General features: G+C 39.0%; 1 protein-coding gene across 1 annotated transcript in view; it reads right to left on the bottom strand.

Moving 5' to 3' along the window:
- Nucleotides 1–25,507, bottom strand: part of LOC133111155 (cadherin-8-like) — an 82,178-nt gene that overhangs the window by 16,737 nt on the left and 39,934 nt on the right. Inside the window, exons 3-6 of the mRNA XM_061221308.1 lie at nt 9,450–9,569; nt 5,670–5,837; nt 5,226–5,413; nt 1,760–2,013 (exon numbers count right to left, since the gene is read on the bottom strand). Coding sequence (XP_061077292.1) covers nt 1,760–2,013; nt 5,226–5,413; nt 5,670–5,837; nt 9,450–9,569 — 730 coding nt within the window. The remainder of the gene's footprint in view (nt 1–1,759; nt 2,014–5,225; nt 5,414–5,669; nt 5,838–9,449; nt 9,570–25,507) is intronic.

Below are 25,507 nucleotides of genomic sequence, written 5' to 3'. Positions count from 1 at the left end.
GTAAACACAAAATGCAGTATAAATGAAGGTTTTTATTATTAAGGGAGAAAAAAAATTGTTGTAATTCAGCCACATTGGAGGGTTTTCGAGCATGAACCGCCTTTTTAAGGTCATGCCACAGCATCTCAATAGGATTCAGGTCAGGACTTTGACTAGGTCACTCCAAAGTCTTCATTTTGTTTTTCTTCAGCCATTCAGAGGTGGACTTGCTAGTGTGTTTTTGTCTTGGAACTCTGCCATGCAGGCCATTTTTGCCCTGTCTCTTTCTTATGGTGGAGTCATGAACACTGACCTTAACTGAGGCAAGTGAGGCCTGGAGTTCTTTGGATGTTGTTGTGGGGTCTTTTGTGACCTCTTGGATGAGTCGTCGCTGCGCTCTTGGGGTAATTTTGGTCGGCCGACCACTCCTGGGAAGGTTCACCACTGTTCCATGTTTTCGCCATTTGTGGATAATGGCTCTCACTGTGGTTCGCTGGAGTCCCAAAGCTTTAGAAATGGCTTTATAATCTTTTCCAGACTGATAGATCTCAATTACTTTCTTTGTCATTTGTTCCTGAATTTCTTTAGATCTCGGCATGATGTCTAGCTTTTGAGGATCATTTGGTCTACTTCACTTTGTCAGGCAGGTCCTATTTAAGTGATTTCTTGATTGAGAACAGTATGTGTGGCAGTAATCAGGCCTGGGTGATCACTTTTTCACACAGGGCCATGTAGGTTTGGATTTTTTTTCTCCCTTAATAATAAAAACCTTCATTTAAAAACTGCATTTTGTGTTTACTTGTGTTGTCTTTGACTAATATTTAAATTTGTTTGATGATCTGAAACATTTAAGTGTGACAAACATGCAAAAAAAAAAGAAATTGGGAAGGGGGCAAACACTTTTGCACACCACTGTATAAAGCAAAGCGACTCAAAATACATCTGTTTTCATAATTATGTATTTATTCATAGTGTCTTACTGTAACAAAGCAATGACACCCAGCACAGCATGTCCTTGACCAAATATGTGGTCTGCACCATAAACATGGTCTGTTCCACAAGAAAGAAGAGAAAAATGTGAGGGAAAAAAAACTTGGAACATGGTAAGGACTGGCATATTCCCTTGATAATAAATGTGGGAATTAAAAAAAATAGAATAAAATAAATTATCTCTGATATAAATTCAGAGCAGACAGGACTACAGCAGAAAATCCTATGTATTCTGTAAGCGCATTTCACCTCCACCCTGTCCACCATATAATTACACAACCTGTTGAATGTTGTCCCCGGAACACAGAGAGACACAGGGGAATAAACGAAATGCTGGAGTGGATGGAGAAAAATTGCCTGTGTAACCTACATTCAAGGTGCCCTTTCCAGGAGAAAAAAAATCATATTATTGGAATGCAGCTGAGGGAGTAAGCACTCAAAATGGTATTGTTTGTCTCTCTTGTGTTATTACATCTAATTATAACGGCATAAAAAGAAACAAAGGCATGAACGGAAAAGCAGCGAATTGGTATTCAACGCGACTAACTTGTGAAAAAAGTTGTAATGAAGTGCAGAGATGGATATATTTGCAATCATAGCAGCTGTGATTTCAAAAAGACACTGCAACTGTTCAAATTAGGAGGAATAGTCAATGCAGAACGTGAAAAAAAAAATCTATTCACAAAACTCGCCGTGGACCATAGCAAAACCTTGAGGAATTAACTAGCAGTCAGTAGGTTTGTGAAATCCTTCTACGCAGTGGGAGCGAGGATAAAATGTCCTATCCTACCTGATGAGGCTTGTGGCAGAATCCGGGTCACGGGCAGCCACCTGCCCAATAACGGTGTCGATGGACTCGTTTTCGTGCACCTGCAGCAGGTAACTCGATTTGGAGAACACCGGAGGCTCGTCCGAATCCTCCACCGCTATCTTCACAGTGGCGGTGTCCCTGAAGGGGCCACTGCTGCTGAACTGAGGATCAAAGTGGACGTTGGTAGCTTCCACCTTCAGAGAATAGGATTTCTTCATCTCAAAGTCCAGGGGCTGTTAAGAGTGGCGGAGACAAATGCTTTTATATAATGATTGTAGCAGCGTGAACAAATGAGACTAATGTTGATGGATGGAAGTTGGGAAGACGTTTCGCGTTTCGCTATCGCCGTGCCACATTTGTGTCTCTCACACAAGTAAAATAAAATAAAGGGCAATAGCTGGAAATAAACTAAACAGGTTATTTATTTGTAATAACCACAATTTCACCTGAAGCAACCAAACTTATTAATTCGGGTGAGAGGCAACACCTGTTCCAGATGGAGACATTGCTGTAAATAAGGTTAATCTAATAGTATCATGGGAAATTGTTTGCAAACAGAACAGCAATGATGCACAATGCCATTTGTATGTTTACACTTTAGGGGAATATAATTATGTTGATGCGCATTATTTTGACAGTTTCATAGTTGCAACATTCTTGCAGGCAATGGTCGTACTGAGAGAAAATGTCAGATAATATAATTTCCCCATTTTGTGCAGAGCTTCGATTTTGATATCAACGACACTGGCAGAAATGTATTGAATTTGAACAAGGAAAATGTGCACACATATATCCAGACACATGTATTAATAAGGACCGGCTGACAAAGTCGAACCACTGGCCACTCCATGCTATTTAACCAGAATACTGACATTCTACTTCAGATTGCACAGTATCTGCATAAAGCACTATGTTTAACATGTCACTGCTTAAATGCATAATGTCTCTACAGCCTTCCCCAGCCAAGTCTGCCGTATTCCAAATCACCTCTGGGGTGCTCCTATAATACCAGAATAATGGGATCAAGTCACTTCTATGCTCAATAACTGCGATTTATAGGGAAATCAAAACTGGGCCTTGCCGCTGGAGGGAAGGGGGCCGGCTTTGGGAATTAGAGGCAAGGGCAGTAGGAAAAAAAATCCACACGAGCAGTTTTGAAAATGGAGGGGCCAAACCGCAGCGGTCCCATAGGTTGGTCCATGCTGGGTCTGGAGCCACAGCGTGCGCGGCCCCAGCTGTGAGAGGAACACAGCTGGGAATCGCTACCAAATGGAGCCTTTGAAGTCTACAAGTCTGGCACAGGGGCGTTAGGGTGGGGAGAATCTTCCAGCCGCGTCTGCCTCAGTCCGGGAAGCTGTTCACAGCTTTTCTTTTTCGCTCGGAAAACAGCTGGACTATGAGCACAGACCAGCAGAAATTTAGCTGAATACTGCCTTAGTACAGAAAAAAGCTGCTACGATAATGGAAGGTTTCCTGAGACGCAGAAAAGTCACCTGAACTGGCAAGCGAAAAAGGCTTTGAGTTCCGCATACAATTCAGTCAATGTGCTGTTGCGGCCACAAATGTGCCATTTTAATAAAATGTTGAATTTAATTTATTCATTTTTTCTTTTTTCTACAATTGGGGGGGACGACGTATAAACACTCCTGCAACACTTGCAGTCTCCTTGAACGTTTTTAGGCTGATGACAGAGTGCACATTGCTTTGTTTCAATCAGAGTGCTCTCTCCCTCTGTGTCTCTGCATCATCCAACGGTTTCAACAGCCACTCCTCCCATGACTCTTTCCCCCCCTGCTTAGAGCCGCACATTTGGAAAGAGGGCTTGAACATTCCCATTCTGCCCAATTACCATTTATCAACCCCTCTCCGTTGGCCATATCTAAAATTGGACTGTGGTGCCACTGCTTTATCGTGTATTGTTCACGGGGGTTCAACACTGATGGCACTTGACCTGTTTCCATCCAGAGAGCCACAATTTGGTTTCCCTATCAATAGCGCATATGCTAAATGAAGTGCCTGCCTCTTGTTTCTCTGCGCTACACTCCACCCCACCCCCACCCTCTCATTCCCACCCACCCCGATCCACGATTCCCTTGTCGCAGCTTCGCCTGGAAGCGCTATTGTGCGCGCAATGCTCCCCGGGAGACACAACATAGGATCTGTGTATGTAAACACAAGGCACATTTAAGAACATCAAAGATCGGCAGCGGCTGCTACAGTGAGCAGAGCATTCCACTAGCAGGCCCCAGATGGGCCTGAGGGGTTGGAGATAAAAAGCTTACACCCCACAACAAAGCTGTATTCAACTCTCTGCCTCCGCACTCTCATTTAGATCAGTATTTTTAACCTTGCCGCAGAAAGGGTCTTTAATATTTGACAGCAGTTTACGGAGTGACGTTTGTTACAGGCTCCCCGGTCCAACTGCTCCCCATTTAGCTCTCTGATTCAAGCGCCGGTGCAAATAAACATTGGTGGCCCCTTGAGTTTGTGGTTGACTGCCACAAAGTTACAGGCTCCCCCTGCTTCTGGTTCTTTTCCAGCCTTATGGAAGTAAGATCCAGCGTGGCATTGTGGCACTGGGAAACACGCTGTTTATTGCATCTTTCTCTCCTACAAGGCCACCTAGTGTGCGACTGGTACTGTGGGAAACCCATTCCAGGCCAGCTACACTGTGGCAAAGGATGGGGGTTGGTTAGACAGTAAGATAAATATTATTGGCTGGGCATTGCATGGGAGCAATATTTTGAGATCCTAAGATATGAAGGCTAACCTGAGTAGAAGTGTTAATTGCCTTAAAATCAATCACACATTTTTTGGCAGTTGGCGATTGTCTTAGTGGGTCACTGGGAATAATTGTAAGTACCATAGTGGTGAGGAAATGCCAATGTGTTCTTATTAACAAAGGCAAGTGATCACGCCAGATCAGACACAAAACATATTAAACTAATGACTAAATGCTGAAGATGAATTATAGAATACAAACAGAATTCACAATAAAAATCCTTGAGGCATGACGCCTTATTATACTTAGCTAATGACAGAACATTAGCATTCAATTATATTTTAGATTGGATATATCACATCATTCTCTGCATCTATAGCAAAACTATATTAACTAACTTTCATAGAGCAATAAAATAATATACAGTGGATTCATCAACATGAGGTGCCCCTTGTCCTGGAGATCTACATAATATGTCATTTTTTTCCAACATTAAAATGAGCCACAGATAACTAACATCACCCAATAATCCAAGTGATATGAGTGAACTATGTAATCAATTTCTTTGCATGAGCAATTAAGGGGTGAATAACAATTCAAGCAACAGAGCAACTGTGGCTCCCCAGGGCTGGATTAGATCAACTGGAAACGGGGAAATTGATTTAAAGTTATTTATGGAAGACATTTCATTTGCACCCTGGTCACTCCTGCGCTACGACTCACCTTCCTGAGCTGGATGACTCCCTCCTGCGTCTGCGGATCAGTGATAATCTCAAAAACATCCTTCTCATCTCCATCAATGATACTGTACGTTGATCTGGCATTCTCTCCTATATCTCTGTCATTTGCCTTCACCTTCCCTCCTGCTTTTCCGATGCCGAGTTCCTCTGGTATGACAAATTCATACAGGTCTGACGGAGAGAGAAGACACATGATGAAGTGGTTTCACAATCATATCGTTCCCTTTCACAATGAATAAAAGACGAAAATTAGGACCTGAAAACTCATGATACTGATATGATTAATTTAATTTGGGCACTATATTGTAAAAAAAGCACTCACTACACAATGATTACAAAGACCAATTTCAACTTTCAGGCCATTTTTGTATTTTTATTTAAGAACATTCTAAACAGAAAAGGCTCCATAAAAACAGCTCGTGCTTACTTTTTGAAAACTTTGGTGGATTATCGTTGACATCTGTAAGTGTGATTGTGATGGTTGTTGTCCCTGACAACCCTCCCATATGACCACCCATGTCCTTCGCTTGAATGACTACCAGGTACTCCTCCCTCATCTCACGATCCATTGCGTGCAACGCGACTTTAATATCAGCTGAAATGAGACAACCCAGCATGTTATTAATGTACAGCTCATGTCATTTCTAGCAGTCACCTCTAACTACTAGATATACAGTGCCCTCCATAAAGTTTGGGACAAACACCCATCATTTATTTATTTACCTCTATACTCTATAATTTGAGATTTGTCATTAAAAAATCACATGTAGTTAAACACACATTATCAGATTTTCATAAAGGGAATTTTTATACGTTTTGCTTTCACCATGTAGAAGTAGTGAAACAATTTCCTGTTGAACTCAATGGAAATAAATTTCCTGTTGAACTCAATGGAAAAAATATTCAGGAGAAAGTATTTTATAGGACATACATTTGAGGACATACATACATAGGACATACATTTGAGAAGAAATTTGACCCGACTAAAGTTTGAGGGTCCACTTGTCTCACACTCAACAGGACAGGTGAAAAACATTGAAAATCACTGTCAGGTCAAAAATGAGTTAATACAAGAATCACATTCCGGAAGAGCAAATGTGCCATTCAACAAAATTTCTAAAATTCAAAATTCCTGCTGCATGATCAGAGAACAGGCTATGTACTCTCAATCAATTCAACCAGCAATTGAAGCAGTGTGGTCTTGTTCCTTATGAACCACTTGACAGGTGTCAGGAGAAAAACAAGAGTTACCTGCATCTTAAAGATATACATAGAGCTTATTAGTTCTCCAAGATTCAGATGCAAATGAGTTTGTGGGCAGACAAAAGAAACAGCAGTCAGCCATTTGTCTTCAGGCATTCCTATGCAAGATATTGTGAGAGCTACCTGGCTAAAAATAAGTACATGTTGATTAGGACCATCAACATTTCAATAGGGAGAGCAATCGTCAATGTTTTGATGTTATGATGGAGTCGATGACGATGGAGTCATGCAAAAATGATTCGGGAGGTGGAAGGAATGCTTTTTTGTCTTTCTTGGTTATAAATTTATGGTTTCAAAACTAGCAAAATGAAACCTATTCAAAATGATAACAAGGGCTGGATTAGGAACTGCACAAAGCACCATTCAATCCAACAGGTCTTGGTTTGAGGGTTTATTTTATAATGAGAGAGTAAAATTCTTATCAAAGTCTTTAAAGCCGAAATTAGGAAAACACAATATTCAAAGTCATATCTCCAGAAATATTTCATCAATGTCAACAAATTATACCTCATTTTGAGCTGTGATTCCGTACATTCACATGAATCATTTTTTTTAACATGTGCCCAAAGTATGTGATTCATCACAAATTACAGGGGTGGATGATTACACATTATGTTTACCCCTTTCTGATGTGACAGTTTTGAAAGGATTATTTGATCTAGTTTTTTACACATCTGTCACAAGCTCCAATCTCACAAATTTACTAAATGAGTTGTTATTTCAAAGTTTCTATAACCTCAGAGATGAAAAGAAGTAATGCTGAAGTAGGAGTAAACTCAGTTTAAACTCAAATAAACTTGAGACATAGTCAGCATAACCCCATACAGGAGGCATTATAATCAGCATAAAAATAAAATAATGTATATTCAAGACTACTTCCCTTGAAGCAATCTCAAATATAGCTTTGAAATAAAGTTTTGAAGTGTTCTACAGCAACAAAAATAACTTTAAAAAAAGTAAATAAATAAATACATAAATAAATAAACCAGTCCACATTTGCTTTATTGTAAGGCAACAATGACATCATTCATACCAAAGATGTATTAAATATATATTGTAGCACGAGGGGTAATTTATAAAAATAAAGTTGGCTTAGTCATACATTCTTGCACATTGTCCCACTTCCATTAAATGCATTATATTTAGCCATTGGTCAGTGCCCTATGAATAGCTTCCTTTAGACTGATTGTGCATTCTTAATTGAGTGTACAACCTTTTCATGATCTTTGTAGAGAGCACCTGCACTGATTTTTTCATCTTTTATTTTGATATTTTAGCATAGCAATAGACTCCAAATTCCAAATTTTATTGATAATAAAAGTAGCAATAAATGTTGCTATGAAATTTACCATGAATACTGTATCTAAGCATGAGGGGGTGTATCATATATATTTGATAGGCTGAGTTTACATCACAAATGAGTTTTATGATTATAGATGTACACTATTTTTCATCTGTTTTGGGAGGGTTATAATTACAATAATGGCACATGGTTCATTCTCTCAGTAATGATGATATAATCAGCAATACATGCTGCCTCGCATTGTAGTAGCTTTGTAGAGAGAGAATCAGAATTAGTTTTGTCACTGTAACTGCATTTTCTAAGGCATCTGATGCTAAAAAGGGAACTGTGGACTTGCGGAATGGAATCGTGAAAAGCTGCAAACGAGGGGAGCCGCGTTCCAAGCGTCACGCGCTCGGGTTAAGCGTTTAGCCATGACGGAAGGTGCAGGGAGCGCAGAGCAGGGGAGCAGGGGAGTAGGAGAACAGGAGAGCAGGGGAGCATGGAGAACAGGAGAACAGGAGCTTTTCCCTCAGACAAAAGGCCAGAGTGCTCCCAGTGCAGGAAGCATTCCCAAACCTCCTGTGCAAATCCAGCCCTCGCTGCTGGGGATGCAGAAGGAGGATTCGGACAGAATTATCAGGGTAATAACTCACGCGTTGCCATACCCAGGGAAATCTAATCCGGATGACTTTAGGACTGTGATGCAGGAGCAAAGCCAACTACCCCCCCCCCCCCCCCCCCTACCCCCCACCACCAGAACCCCCCCCCCCCTACAAACCCCCTTCAACCACTTCTCTCTATATATTTTGTTTCTTTCCTCACTCTGGGACAGTTAACCATTCAGATTAATTTGAAAAAGAAAAAGTAAGTAAATAAATAAATGCATTGTTCAAGAGATACCCTTGCACAGATCAGCAGGATTTGTATCTGAATGTTAACCATGCATTCAGAATCTGGTGCTCTTTCATAATTTATCACAAGATTGGTTGCTGGTTAATTTCCGAAATATTGTTTGGAAATGTGGAATTGATTCTATTCGTAGCTTTTGTGGAACCCTTCCCTTTCCGTAGCATTCATTACAACATGTGACTGCCTCCAAAGAACCACCTGCATCTATTCACTAATGATGTGAAGAATACAAGTTTTACTAATTAAATTGCTGCTTAATAAAAAAGGGCAATGGTAGTGTGTGCTGATATATTAATGTGCACATAAAATTAATTTATAATATAGTTTTCTTCTTGTTAATGCTAATATCTACCATTTCCCATCAAATCTATCTTGTTGAATGGAGTGCAATTGAGTCAGCACGTTTGAACATAATACCATGAGAAGCATGGGTAATATTTTCCAGTTCTTCAAACATTCAAGTCATGCAAGTCAGGATGTTTTTTTCTCCTGGAGAATGACTAGCACAGTTGTTCATGATCACCAACAGAATTGATATGTTTTTGAGATGTTTCCTTTATGAAATGACAATAAATATCTAATTCTACTTTAAACAATATCACTATACTATATCCCAGAGCATCTAAACCAAGGGTCCGGTTTTACAGTATATCAGTATATCGTGCAGAACACTACAGACAGTGGGCAAGCTCTGTCATGGCTTAGCCACTATCAAAGTATCAGACATTCAATCCCAACATGCTTTCTCACCAGTGTTGGCGTCGATGGAGAAGTAAGGTTGCCCTTCCAAAATGCTGTACACCAGCCTGGCACTGTTTCCATACACTGGGTCATCTGCATCGGTCGCTGTCACCTTTGTAACAAATGTTCCTGTGAATGACAGAAGCCAGCAGACAATGAGAAGGCATCAGACAGGCTGCCATCACTGTTGCCAGCAAAGCACAGGGTTTCGGGGACGATTTGCACAATGGGCTTGTAACCAGCACGTTTCACCTCTGACTAAGTTTAGGGTGTTGCTGTTGAGAAAATAATCCATTATCATGTAGCTCTAAATTAAAGCATTTGTATAATGTAATTGTGGTGTAATATATCTTCTAATATTACATACAAGTCCCCTTTACAAATATTCTCAACATTTACTTTGGAATTAGGTACACACAAGGTTTTTTTCAAGGACTGGTAACATTTTCCTTTGGATAAGAAAGACATATCAAAGCAATGACTCCTATATTTTGCACAGGTGCAGTAGATTCAGGCCAGCAATTGTATCTGTGATGGTATCTGCTTGCATACTTACCTACCCTCCATTACAGCAGGATGTGCATTTGAATATGAACACATTATGAAACACAGTTACAGCCCAAGGACAAGTTGTGAGCTTGATTAATGCACATGCAAATTAGATAAATTACATAATTGTACTGTCTAAGGGGTACACTGTGTTTTACCAGTCATAAACTTCTAAAGAATATGAAACTGTCTAATTAAATTATCAGTGTATTTAAGCTTGCAAACTCATTATATTTTATGTATTAACATTATTTACTGAAGGCAATTGAAATGCAGGGATTCGCTTTTTTTTCCTACTCTTGAGCTTGTTAACATTGTAGGTCATCATGAGCAGAAAGGATTCTGCTTGCTAATGTCCATGGTAAAATTCTATTTTTTTATGCACATTTCATTGACATTCAGGCCCATTCTATATATTCACCAAACCGTGATTCGTTGTCAAACTTTTCACATTGTATTATCCAATAACATTTATTTAGTTTCAGGGGAGCAGACACCTTCACATATACCATGAATACACTGGCATGTACAAATATATTTGTCTGCAAACAAAATTAATAAATGCTTGACAAATGATGTCATCATCATTCCTTTCATAGTAAACCCCTCTGTGTCAGGCTGTGGGTGAAATGGGAAGACAGCACAATTGTGTTATTGTAATAAAGGCCGTTCTTTGGTCTTTTCACAGCTTTCCTAAGTGCTCAGGGGGTTCAGGCAAGCCCTGGCTGCTTGTAACACTGCCCATCAATGACCGGGACGAGTAAAGGACAGGACTGCAGGTGACAGAAGCACATCAACATTGTCCTGTTTTGTGCCCGAGAGCAGTGGACACTTATATCTGACTGCTTCTCACAATTTTAATTTAGCAGTTAAGCTTTCTTGCTAAAAGGAGGTCCAGTGGCTTCACAGTCTTAGCCTAAGGGAGGAACATTCCGGAAGTCAGCACTATCCCAATGGAAGCTATCGGGATGGAATTATAATTTGAACAGCTAAGGCAGCGCAGGATGTATCGTGACTTTGCGGAATGGAAACCAGAGTGGGGAACGTGTATCGCACCGCCCCCTCAGACTTGCTGATGCTGGACCACAGACGGAAGCGGCGGCTCAGAAGCCAAGATCTGTAAATGGAGCCCAGATGTCTTCATTAGCACCGTGTGGGAGGGAGATCACTTCAGCAGACCCAAAGAACACGGCTCGTAAAGCCTTCAGCTGGTCTCGTTCGTGAGCGGGGCCCGAGCTAAGCCCGTTTCAGTAACAGTATCCACAACTGACTTGGGATTCTCAGCTGCACACAACGCTTTAATGTCTTGATTTTCAGTCATTCCATGTGTACAAGCTATAATTGGTGGCAACACCTGCCCCATTATCTTACTAACAATGTTAAACTCTTATGTTAAACAATGGGAGCTTCCCAATGACAATCAAACGCATATACCAAACGATTCTTCTAATACCTGGAAGTTCCTTTTGTTGCAACCCAATTATTCCTGAATGATAGTCCTTGCTCCACAGGGGTTGCCTGCTCTTGTGGTGCATATGGTGCAAGAACATGGGTGGCGCTTATCCTTAATACTGCCATTTCTTGCTATCTGGTGGTGCACATGCTTATGGGCATGTGATTGTGTGTGTTGCTGGAGGAATAAGAGGTGCATATTTCCCAGATTTTTCTCTGCATTAAATGGACAAAGACATATTTCTTATTTTCTCCTCTAACCATTTTCATTAACAAGCCGTTTTTGCCCACAGAACTGCTACTCACTGGATATTTTTTGGGTTGTCACGCCATGCTCTCTAAACTCTGTTGTGTTGTGCGTGAAAATCACAGGAGACCAGCAGTGTCTGACAAATAGCCTCAAACCAGGCCATTTGGCACCAAGAATCATTCCATAGTCAAAGTCACTGAGATCACATTTCTTCCCCATGATGTTTGATCTGAACAGCAACTAAACCATGTGTGCATGGTGATTGGCTGATGTGATATTAGCATTAATGTACTGATGCACAGGTCTACCTAATAAAGTGGTCATTGAGTGTATTTGCTGGTAAAATAGTACCATCATCTGTTTTCCAAAACCATATTCCTTTTTCAATTTTTTTACTACTAATTGTGATTGGAAGACTTCCTGTTTTGAAATATAGCGAGCATACACGTCCTATATATTGTTATCGCAGATTTGATTTATTTATTTAAGTGCAAAGAACAAAGACCAAAGACTTAAGTGCAGTAATTACTTTGGGTGGAAAGTATAGTCCCAACAGAGCCAGCAGGTGCAATAAGTGCAGACGTGATTGTCAACTTCTGAACTGACTTATTGGATATCATAAAAGCAAGAGCAAAGAATCACATGCTCTGCAAACAATAAATTGAATAAGTTGCACATCATCATGTGTTTGGGTTAGGAAAAAGACACAGTCTGAAAATATGGGTCTGTAGTATGCACCAGAATATGGTGAACATTTCTGCTGTTCTGATAACTGTGTGAAGCTCATTTCACCACTAAGAACCCAGAACAGTCAGTAGACCTGACCGTACAGCAGTACTTGATCATTGTAAACCAGGTACCTTGAGGCCTTGGACTTTATACATAAAAGCCAGTTTTTATGTGTGGTGGCTATGGTGCATGACTGGGATAAAGGTTAATGGTTCAAGCCCCGGTCTAGCCACGATAAGATCCATGCAGCTGTTGTGCCCTGGAGCAAGTCCCTTAACCCCACATTGCTCCAGGCGGGATTGTCTCCTGCTTATCAACTGTAAGTTGCTTTGGATAAAAGAATGAGCTAAATAACTGAAATGTAATGTATAAGGGTGTTCACCTGTTTCGAGTGGTGACACCTGGCATCTCTTAGAACTGTATAGCTATCATTTAGCATAATGCTGATGAAAGCTTGAAGTGGGGACTTTACTATTTTTATGCTCTGTGCACTTGCAAACTCTTCAGTTTTATTTTAGCTCAAAGCACCTGCAGGTTCAATGTGTTTTAGTATAATTTGAGATCAACTGCAAGAATGCATTCCCAAAACACTAGAACCTATTTTTAACATAACATTTTACACCCAGTGATCACTTTGAGGTAGACCTGTACACTTGTTAATGCAAATATTTAATCAGCCAATCATGTGGCAGCAACTAAACACAAAACACAATACAAGTTTGCAGACATGGTCAAGAGGTTCAGTTGTTTTTCTGAACAAATGTAAGAAGGGGGAAGAAATATGATCTAAGTGACATTGACCGTGGAATGATTGTTGTTACCAGACAGGGTGGTTTGAGTATCTCAAACTGCTGATCTCCAGGGATTTTAATCCACAACAGTCTCTAGAGTTTTCAGAGAATGATGCAAAAAAAAAAAAAAAAAAAAAAAAAAAAAAGAAACCTGTGTGCAGAAGCATGTTGTTAATGACAGAGAGGAAGGCTAGACTGGTAAAGCTGACAGGAAGGTGACAGTAAAGCAAATAACCACACATTACACCAGTGGTATACAGAACAGCATCTCTGAACACACAACGTGTCAAACCTCCAAGTGGATAGGCAACAGCAGATGACTTAATAAGTCTAAAAAATAAGTCTAATAATTACCTCAAAGTGCTCACTGAAGGTTTGTTGGCATTCAGCAGATGTTCTTATCCAGAGCAATGTACACATATTCAATTTTCAATAGATGTAATTGTTTTATTAGTAAGTGATAATGTATGTTATAGATATATTATATGTAAATTCAAAATGGAAACAAAAAATAATCGTGTTCATAAAATTATTCCACATGAATAAGACCAACATATACACTTACACACATTTTTATTTTCTTCTCTGAAACTAAATAGTGCCATCTATTCTCTGAGTTTTCCCAAATAAGAATGCTCAGATTGGCGAAGTATGCAACTTGCATACAAACTGCAGTGCTGGATAATTTTAGAGACTATTTGACACAGAGGGTGAATCTACCTCTGATGGCCAGACTCACTACGGAATGCTGTTTAAATGTGCAAGACAAAACTCACCCGGGTGTGAAACAATGCAAATCAGCAAGAGGAGAAAATTAATGGATGAAAATGAAAATCTGGCCAGCAAAATCACACTCAGCTAAACCATGACACAGGAGAGAGGGTTGGAGCATTTTATATAATTAAAATGTGTGCGATTACAAAACCTAGTCAACTGGTACAACACTTGCTTGACTCTCTAAATGCCCACTCTCAAAATATTGTAGATATTTGTGAATTTGAAATTGGACAGAATAGAACAACCCAATGCAATCCCTCATTTCAATACAAATCTGGATGCATATGCTCTGTATATGAAATTATAATATGCAAGGAAAAGAGGTCTGACTGAAATACCATGAAATACTTGAAATAACTTTGCTTACACACGTATGATTTTTTAACAAGCGTGTCTGGAACAAATAGTTAGAGAGTAAAGAACTATACCACATACAAATTCGGGAATGAAAATCAAAAAAAATCAAAAAGAGAATGTAAAGAACAGTGGAGTCAGTGAGCCATGAAATAGCTTTCACCTCCTTTTCCTCAGTCAGTTCTTTCTCCACTCTTCTTCTGATAACGAATGAGGGATTAGAGACATTCTTCTGTGTGGCACTGTTCAAATCAGTACAGATTAGCTTGTCCTTCCTCAATATTGTGCAGAGACTGTCTGGGCCTCACTTGGCTGCAGAGTCAAAGGAGCATGTGGGCCTTGACGGTCCAGGAAATCTGATTGGCTGAATATTGTTTCGGGATTTATTTGATGCCTGTAGCACAGGTGCAGTGACAGTGGTGTGTAACTGGTATAAACTTCTGGAGATGAGGGACTTAAATTGGTTTGAGGAAAAAGTAGATAAATAAATAACAAAATCAGGTTTGCAAAAGCAGCTCTCGGTCCATGAGGCACACTGAGCGGATCTCTGTGAGCGTTGAATTTCCTGCGTGTTATCGATTACATTTTATTCTCAGACAAACAGCACCCTGTTGTAAGTTTGAGAGTATGTTTGAGACTGATGAATAAATCTGTTATCCCCTCGCCTAATAATATTTTCCTTGTGGCACTTCCTTCTGTTCTACCTGCATAGTCATTCCAGAAGACTGCAAAGAAGTTATTGAATACAAGCTGTCTACATTTTCGTGTGCAGTTATTCAAATATTAAAACCTGAGTCCGTTTCCATATTCCACAAAAAGCCGCAAGCACTCAATGAATACATAATAATTGTACAGACTTCATTCTCGGTGAGTGCACTTGATGCTGTTGCATACCACTGTACATCTGAGATTGTGCATATATTGTAGCAACTAAGCATATATTACTCATATAAGACTGAAGAAAATGTGCATTTGAATATTTACATGACTAATTGACAAAATATCAGAAGGAGCTGCCTTACAGCTGATAATGTACTCTAAAAATCCATGACAACAACAGAGACAAGAGCCAGGATAGAGACAGGAGAATATTGCTTAATTATCTTTTGAGAAAATATACCATATATTAAAAAACAACAACAACAACAACAACAACCAAAAAAAAAAAAAAACACCCAGGCACTATGCAAGAAAAAAGCAAATGAATATCAGGCTTCCTTAAGAGCTGGGAAAAAGATAACTTTGGTGTCAGAGGTGACACATTGCTGTTCATGAGCATCCTGTTCTGCCTGGATTTCTGTTTCATTCCGCCATGTTTATCAGCAGTTGAGGGATCTCCTGGAGATCAGAGCAGAGCGGCGCAGAAAGCCAACAGGACTTCAGACAGAGTGCCACTGTGGCATTCGCCCGGGAGGGAGGGTCACATGTATATTCATGCAAGCACTGAGGCATGGGGAAGCTGCATTCAGAGTGACTCACACAGCACATGCAATAGCCCTGAATAAAAATGGAGAAAAAAGGCAGCATGTCATCAACAACCCGGATAATAATCTTTATTTTATGTTCAAACATATGGTAAACCTATATACTTTTATTTCAATACATTTCTTATTTAGTGATCTGTTTTTTTTTTCTGAACACCACAGGTGCAAAAATTATTGGCACCCCTAACAATTATTGTAAATACAATCCAGCAGAGTGAAATTGGCAATACAATTTTACTTAACCCCTTAAGTATCACCCCTTTTCTTGACACTTAAAAAGGACAAAATAAAATGGTTACTATTCTTGAACCCTTTTGACTACAGGAATAATTTTTGGTTTGTTTGCCAAGAATCAGAATCACTCCTCATATTACTAAAACAAAGTTATAGAAGTTTTTTTTATTTTTTTTACTGAAAACATTTTCTGTTTTTGACTGGATACAGATTATTGTAGCTGTGGCTGGTATGCTTAGAAACACAATGGAAGCAAGTCACAACACTGGAGGCTCCAAACGGACATATGGAAACTAAATTATACTATGGGTCTTATGGGATGTAAAATACTGCATTCTGCTGACTAAACTATACAACACTTTTTGCACTTCCCTCAGCATGTCACCCTCTCCTACCTCTCTGTCCCAAACTCCCACTCTTTGCAGCTATTCTCAGACAGCAACAGGTCGAGAAGATCATAAAAAATAACTACAATAATCGCAATAATACCATGTATGCTAATATATTCATTGAGGTCCATTGATTTATGTTTTTGTCAAATACCCAACCCCCATCAAATAAAAAATATCCCATAATGTCATATACTATTTATTATTCAAAAGATGGCTCCTAATGTATAAGCATACTGAATAATAATAAAATATTTTGAGAATGTATTTAGATGCTCACTGATATAAAATGGTCACTGAAAATGCCCTCTATTGTGTTGTAAACTGTGTTTTCCTCAGACAAGACATTCCTTGGAACTCCTCCAAAGGAAGTCCTTTATTTAGATGTAGGCATTGCACTATATATATATATAGAAAGGCATATATTAATATATTAATATCAAGAACTGTTTTTGCCGATGCCCAATAGATTCTGAATGCATATTGACAATTCAAAAGTTTTGTTATGCAGGAGAAAAAATTATGTGTTAATCTTATGCAAGCCTAACAAATTGTACACCATTGGCTGAAATGCTTTTAAATCATCAGTTCTAAAACATTCCCATAGTCGGTTCTTTGATGAGCTGAAGTTATACTCAAGTTTCTTACAAATGGATGGGGTTAACATATATACTCTCCAGCTCACTTTCAAATACTGGTCAGAAATGGTTGTACTTGGCTTCATCGGTTCGAGAGAGCCTATTGATGAAATCAGAATGTTTGTAAACAAAGGTCGTGAAGATACGTCCGGGTGGCCACTCATTTGCAGAATTAAGTAACGTTACTTCAAAATCAACAGAATCAGAGCAGTGCAGAAACAGCTAGCTAGTTAACGATGCCAACATCATGTTGTGTTTTGGACTGTAATGCCAAATGTCATCAGGAACACAGTTGATTGGACTTTTTTCCGATTCTTAAAAGGGAGGATAACCCAGATCCTGCAGTCTGTTTACAGGGCAGTCTCAGTTTTGACAGGTGCTTGGCACAGTCAATGACAACTGACACAGAGACGGCCAACATAAGAACCAGAACTTTTGATTGTATTACTCATGTCCTTCACAAACGCAGCTTACGTTAGCTGATACACACCAGATGCTCATTGGCGGCCGTATAGAGAAACACTGGAATGATAACTTTAACTGAACTACTCATATTAATGATGTTGGCTGTCTCACATTAGCTGACATGGAAAACACTGCCTGCTATTCACATTCCTCAACCATATACACGCAGACCTACGTTCTTCGCTATTGTGACATCACGCTGAATTAATCTATACAAGATGTAGATAATAGCATTTCTATGTACACATACTTTTGTATAAGTACTTATACTACGATGAAACGGACAACAATGATAATTGCTCCAGAGAAATTCTAAGTAAACAATGGATATTCTATCAACGTTTCGCCGCGTTATTAGAATGAGAAATTATTATGCGTTTGGTTCGTTGGACTCTTGCTGGGAAAAGAATACTGACATTTGCATATTTCTTGTAGTATGTGAATTTCATCAATATGGAGAAGGTGAGGTCACACCACACTTGTTTTACCAGCCATGTTACACAACAAGGAACTGTTGTCACTAAAGCAATGTGAGTTTTAAGGCTTTTAAATGGTATATCCTGTTACCATAGTGATTGAAAAGTGCACCCTGAAAACAATGTTTGAATGTAAAAAAAAAAAGATTTAAGGGATTGTTTTGCTTAATCTGAGTCTAACGGAAATATATTGTGTCATTCCATCACTTCCTGTATAACAATGAGGTAACAAGCAATTACCTGTGTACATCCCTGTGTTACCATCAGCAAGGGAAAAGCCAAATAGCTGTCAATACAGAAGACATTGACCGTCACAAGTCAGGCGATGGGTACAAAAAAATACACATTTTACATGCCACTTAGCACTGTTAGGGCAATAATAAAAAGGCAGAAAACCTGGAAGACAGTGCTATGGTCAGATGAGACCAAAATTTTATGTTTTTGCCATACACACCATAGACATGTTTGCCTGCAGAAGAGGAATGCATACAAGGTGAAGCACCTCATACCTACTGTCAAATATACAGGTGGGTCATTGGTGTTTTGGGGATGGCTTGCTACCAGTAGAGCAAGGGGACTATTTAAAGATCAATGGCACAATGCATTCAACAAAATACCAGGAGATCTTGCTGGAACATCAGATTTCCTCTGCTGGGAAACTGAGACTTGGTCATAGGTAGATTGTCCAGCAGGGCAAAGAAGCATACATCAAAATCCACACCAAAGTGGTGTCATAAAAACCATCCATGTCATTCAATGACCATCTCAGTATCCAGGCTTAAATCCCATCAAAAACCTGTGGTCTGAACTGAAGAGAGGGTCTATAAACACAAACCCAAGACAATCTATTATTCTGAAACGTTTTACATGGTGGAATGGTCAAAAATCCCTTTTATGGTTAAAGATTTACTTTTATTATCAGTTTTATTTTTTTGTTTACAGCATTTCATGTGCATAACTAATATGGGTACCAACAATTCTGGAGCCCACTGTATCTCCCTGCTGTTTATAATAGAAAATGTATTTGCTCTGTGTGCCCAGAACATAGGTGTGCAGTCTGATCTGCTTGACTTGTAAATGGCAGCCTTCTTTTAATGATCCTACAATGCTGCATACCAGTAGCATGATGCATATGCATATTGTGTTCTAACTGCATCATGTAATAATGAGGTAATGAGTAAAAATATACTGCTTACAGTGCATCTGTTAAACATGCAGAGTAATAATTTGTGCACCCTATGAATGGAATCAGCACTCCTGGACCAAACTTATTTTAAAAAAGCCATTCTCTTCAGAACTAGGTCAGTTGTAGTCAGCTGATTTCACTGTCTTATATACAGTATATACATATATTTAGAAATTGGCTCCTTTTGACGGCTGCTGTATTGTGCATATCCACATTTTAAGACACTAGCATTGCTCATGTATTGATCATAGTGTGATCTGGATTCCGAAAAAGATTTTTTATTCTTTGATGTTGACAGGACTGTGCCCTGATATAAATAGGCAATAAGCTCCATTCAAAATGAAATAAATTGATATGTTTGTATGTCAAAGCCATACTGTGACCCAGTTAAATTGAATTTATGGGCACACACGTTATTTTAAAATAGAAGACAAAGCAATGACATCCTTAATGGATAACAGTCACAAGATATTCTCAGAAAGTGGTCCAATTTGCAATGGCTGAGAATGTCAAAGGTGTAAATAACCTTTTTATTTATTTATTTATTTAGAAAATAAAAAATGTGTTTCAACTACAAAATGTAATATTAGACTACTCAGGCTCAAATCCAACTGGACATGGCCACAGCCAACTGTGTTAAACAGTTAATTAAATAATGCATTGGATGGGAAACCAGTGCTGTGTTATGGTTGTCAGTGTAATTTAAATTGCTCCCACGAGCCTTGTGACGAAGGGACTTGTGAAGTGCTTGGAACCATCACTAAAAGTCTAGCAGTGTCACATTTGTGCTGCAATTAATTGTATTTGAGAAGACAGGGGAAGTCCGAGCTTGAGTGAGCAAGGGGGATGGATGGTGGTCGGGGATAGAGGAGTGAAGACAACAAAAGCTAATATAAGAAAGAGGCAAAGGAGTGTGGACCATAACATGAAGCAAAGCAATCAGAAGCATCCTTTATTCAATGCGGTTGACTGGCAGAAAAGCCAACATCCCATTCCTAAGTGGCGTACCTTTGATCTATTTTAATTATGTCCCAGGGAATGCACAGCATGGGTGGTTTTGTTTAGAAAAAGGCACTTGCTTTTGTTTCTTTAATCATTATGGATTGCTAAGCATAAAAAATGAGGAATAGCACCATAATGACTATCAACATCGTTCAAAAACAATGAATGAGTACAAATTATTATAGTTTAACCGTGATCTTTGAATCAGTTTTACAAAGTCTAACCACAAGCTGCAATATTTTATCAAATACAAATTACACGAGAGGATGCAGTCAAATGGATTAACACCAAGGAAGGTTGTGTTGTGTTGTGTTGTGTTGTGTTGTGTTGAATTACCTCTATCAAATTCATGTAGCAGCCTTGACAACTTGTGTTGACAGCGTAGTATCATGGTGGAACAGCCTCGGGGACATTAGTTTGTGTGCATATACAGTAGGTTGTGTAATTAAGCCTGCTTATCCTAGGTTGGTTGTTCTGAGTGTGCTGGGGCTCCTGAAAGATAATCCCGATCCACAGAATGATCAAAATGCTCTCTGATCGTACAATGTATCGCTGAAAAATGGACTTACTGTGAAATCTGGATCACAGCATAAGGGCTTATTTAAACCTATAATTCACACGTGCGTGCTTCAGTTTCCTGCAATGCACTGAGCTGCAATGCACAGTTTCCTGTTTGCGTTATGTTCGTGTTGGGCGCTGGGGCACCAGAAAACTGGAACAAATGATGCATCTGCCACACAAGGAGCCAGGAGCCAAAGGAGTTAGTGTATTTTCCCCAGAGAGTTTGAGAGGTAAGAGCAAATGCTACGTACGTGACCGGGGACTAAATATATCAGTCAGGCATGCGGTAGGTTTCCTGCTGCCTGCTGACCGGCAATCCATCACTGAGAGAGCTTGCAGAAAACCAATGATGGATCCACTGAGGAAGAAGAAGATGGAAAAGAGAAAGCATTGAGGTGTCACCCTCGCCCTGCTTTACATTCTAATCTGCGGCTTCGCATGCCATTCTCCTTTTAAGAGTTATCTCCACTGCAGACTTGAGGACAGACTCCAGTAATTACACCCAGGTCCCCTAAATGATGTGATCCACGGATGCCTTCCAGGGCATGCTGCCAATGACTTCTCAGTGTAACACACTGTGTGGGTCAAGGCTCATTGATAGGGAGAATCTATATTTGCTGGAATAGAGTGGCTCTGTAGTGTTGGGAAGTTCGATTCATTAAAATGAATCCATACGTTCTAGTCAGTACATCAAAATGAATCAATCTTTCGAGTTTTACGCTATTTTACTCAGGCGTAACTGTAAAAAAAACGATTTACCTTATTTACTTCCTTTTTGCTTGGCTCCAGCAAAATGTAAACTATACTGCCAACTGTAACTGTTTGGATGATAAGTTTCTGCATCTAAAAATAAAAGTTATTTTAGTAGCAAAAAGAGTATTTGTATTCAGCACAATGCAACAGGATCTTACCATACACTCACATCATGTAAATTCACCCTTAGTTCAATAACTATAAATACAGAATTCACTGTTAAGCACATGCTACTACTATAAACCAAGCAGTAGCTATGACAACATTTATTCTGCAATATCTGAATAAATACATTTTAAATCTTGCTGTGCCACCAAGGACTCTGGGAAAGTGGGTGGCGATATAACTACAATGGTGCTGGGCACTACAGTATTAAACATGAAAGGCTATATAGTGATAATAAAACAATGATCTAACAACCACTGTGCCATTGCAGCGTTTGTCCAAAAGCAGGACAAATGTTTTAAACAGCATGGTTGTCTTGGTTGCGAATTTGCAATAGGTTTCTCTCTAGCTATGTAAAATATATGAGATGTAGCGTTCATTTGTTGGTGTAACCAAGTCCCAGGGGGTTTTTGTATTTTTATTGTATTTATTTTTCAATTTATATAATCATTATTTTTCTTTATTATTATTATTTTATTTCACCTAGAGTAGTGCCATACTTTTCACTAAATTAAGTTTTTCCCCTCTAATATTATACAAATATCTTTAACAGCCTCTACGGTCATTTTAGCTAATGTGGATTATTTATGTAAGGGATAACTCCCCCTGTTATAATACATTTAATAACAGATGGAGATGTGGTATCTGTGTTCCTATTTTAAATGACCTTGTAGCATGGACATATCCTTTCATTTCCTCCACTCTAACAGAATGATAAACTTTGTACAGGTCTCTGCAGTTGAAATGATTATATTTAACTCTACTTCTGTTTGCCAATAAACATACTGTTAAATGCAACTCGTGTTGTCTCGTTTGACCCATGGCACAGATTTGTATACAATTAGGACAATTATTTTACTGCATGTTCCATAATGTACCTTTCACAAAGATCAGCTGCATATTTAACTGTTGTCCTTGGTTAATCTTCTTCAAGTGACTGTAAGGTGGTTGGGAAACTTTTAAATAACCATAGGTTATCACAGACAGATGTATCCACTACACATCCACCAACTATCTATTCAAATTAATGTAAATAAGTATAATAGCACACATTAAATAAATAATACATTTGTATAATTACACAATTTACATAAATGCTGTATTTAAAACAAATAATGTCAGGATTGTATGGGAATGGTCTGGACTGCCTCACCACTCCTCCCCAAATGTACCACCCACAAGTACATTTTATTGGAGAAAGAGGGACACAGGGAGAGGGATATGGTCAGGAGAGGGATTAAGAGCTGAAAGGCCGGTCGACCTTGGATGCTGTGAGAGTGAGAGAGAGCTACCTTCTCACTATGACAACCAACAGCCAGAAAATCAGCAGTCTACCTATGAGCACTGTAACACACTGATCTCACTAAATATGGGAAACGGGTGCATATATTGAAAGAAAAATGAACTATATTGGATGTCAGGAACACTGCCTCTGCATAATTAATGCAAAGGCAAGTATTCCAACTGCAGGACAACTGTAAGAATGCATCTCACATCAAAATAGGAGTAAACAATCTGCAGAAACACTGTAATAAGAGCTAGAATATTTCAACCCCTCACAGTGCTGCATAGCTTTACAGAGCTAATTACATTACCACAGCCATGATTGTGCATTTTGCTCCTCTGATCTGCATGTGGAGAGAATATAACTTTGAATTAGTACAGTGCACAGTCTGCTATAATTACAGCAGTTGTTTTTTTTTGGGGGGAGGGTAGATCAGGTTTAATGTATAATGCAAACAAATATAGGTTAATTAATATAAGGCCAGACACAAGCATGAACTGGTGTTTATGCTCACATAAAAAAAAAAAAAAAAAACTGTTTAATGCTAATGCTCAAATTCTCAGAATGCACTGTTAATGAGAACAGAAATAAACCACTGCTCATTATGACCTCAATTTTGTCTCATAGCTTCCTTTCACATCAACATACTGTGAGTCCCAAGGGTCCGCTGACACATTAGTTAATTTATTAGTTTTGTTTATCCAATAAATGCATATTTTCTAAAAAAGAAATGCCAGCTGATATATACAGTCTACATATAGCCTGCTGTCTTTAATGTGCAAGGAAAGTGTTGCTCAAGGAGCCAACTGCATTATTGATATCATGTACGCAATTAAGGGAGAGCACTTGACGGCCATTATTCAGAGTCTAGAATCTGAAAGAAATCCATCTGTGGTTTGATGTTACACATGCCTCAAGGCAGCAGTGTGGCAGAGTGGTGAAGGAACTATGTTAATAATAATATTTGCAGGTTCAATTCCCAAGAGTTAATCGTGTACTCTTGTGCAAGTTGAGTTAACCTGGATGGCTAGAATAAATGTTTTTAAAAATGTAAACGCTATTTTAACAACACACAAGTTATGTTATGCAGATATCCTGGATATGCTTATGTAGAAGAATAACACATTTAAGGTTTTGGAGAGTTATCACTATCTCATTCATACCTAGTACATAGGTGAGAACATGCATTTTTATTAGATAGTATCGATCAGATAATTTAATTCAATCATAGTGCCTTGGGCTACTGGAACTGGAAAATACCATTTGCTATTTCAGCATTTTAGACCGAAATTCGAATGGAAAATATAAATGAGTTTTGTAATAAACCAAGCAATCCCTATTTAACAATGATTTAATATTTTGAACCTGGAATCATGTGTTAGTATTTCCTGGAGTGCCCATTCCTTTTCAGGAGAGAGAGATAATCCCAGTAATGCCCTCCACACTGAATATTCTGTCAGTGTGAGTATCAGCCTGGGTGCTCCAGCAGACACAATACCTCCCCAGGCCCATTAACACAGGCCTGTGCTACGTGTGCACCTTACTCATTATTATAAGAGTGCTTGGACAAAAAAAAAAAAAAACTTCAAATGATTAATTTGCTTCCCTTTTATCACTTGTTTTTCCTGGCTGCCTGTGAAAAGGTGATTTTTGAAAAGCGGCGGAGAAGGGCTTTGTCCGTCATTTCGCTTTGCTCTCCATCAATCATGCGTCATGGCAATCTTATACAGAACACAGGAAATGGCTCCATTACCTGACAGCCCTTTCTCTCTTTTCAGGGGTGTAAAGAACTGTAACTAGGGGACCAGACAATAACACACAGCCACACAGCTAGAGGGTAACCGCAGATTACGACTTTCACCATTCAGGCTCGGACGTGCCAAAAAGCATCCATGGCAATCTGTGTTGACCATTCTCATGAAATTTCAGAACTGTGTGTCACATAAAATCTATATTAAATCCCTTCCAACACAATTGAGAATATATTCAGAAAAGTGCAATTTATAGCATATAATTTGTATAGCATTGTCATACAATGAACTGCAGCCTAGAGTGCACAATAAAAATAAACCTGCTCTTAAAATTGTGCACTAAAGATGCATTTCTGATATCTTAAGGCAGTCTATTCCAAAGTTTGGGAGCAAAACATGAAAAGGCTGCCTCACCACACTTCTTCAGTTTAACTTTGGGCATTCGAAGACATTCTGTTAGCACATAGGAAGGTGAAAACAAGTCAAATAATCTTAAATTCAATTCTAAATGACAAAGGGAGTTAATGTAGTGCAGCAAGGGCAGGTGTAATATGTTGTAATATTTGTCAGTAGCCTTCTTCAGTACCCCAGTGAAAATTGCACTACAATAGTCAATATTACTGAAAACAAAGGCCTGTGCCAATGAGGAGGGTTTTTGCATATGCAATATTCCTGAGATGAAAGAGAGCACTTGTCGCCGCATTGCTGATATGAGATTTTAAACTTACAGTAGATCAGTCTGAAGTAAGGCCAAAATTCCTGGCTTCACTGTTATG

The sequence above is a fragment of the Conger conger genome, chromosome 15 (assembly GCF_963514075.1).
Source record: "Conger conger chromosome 15, fConCon1.1, whole genome shotgun sequence".
Taxonomy (NCBI): domain Eukaryota; kingdom Metazoa; phylum Chordata; class Actinopteri; order Anguilliformes; family Congridae; genus Conger; species Conger conger.
The sequence above is the reverse complement of the archived record's forward strand: the minus strand, read 5'-3'. Positions and strand labels throughout refer to the sequence as shown.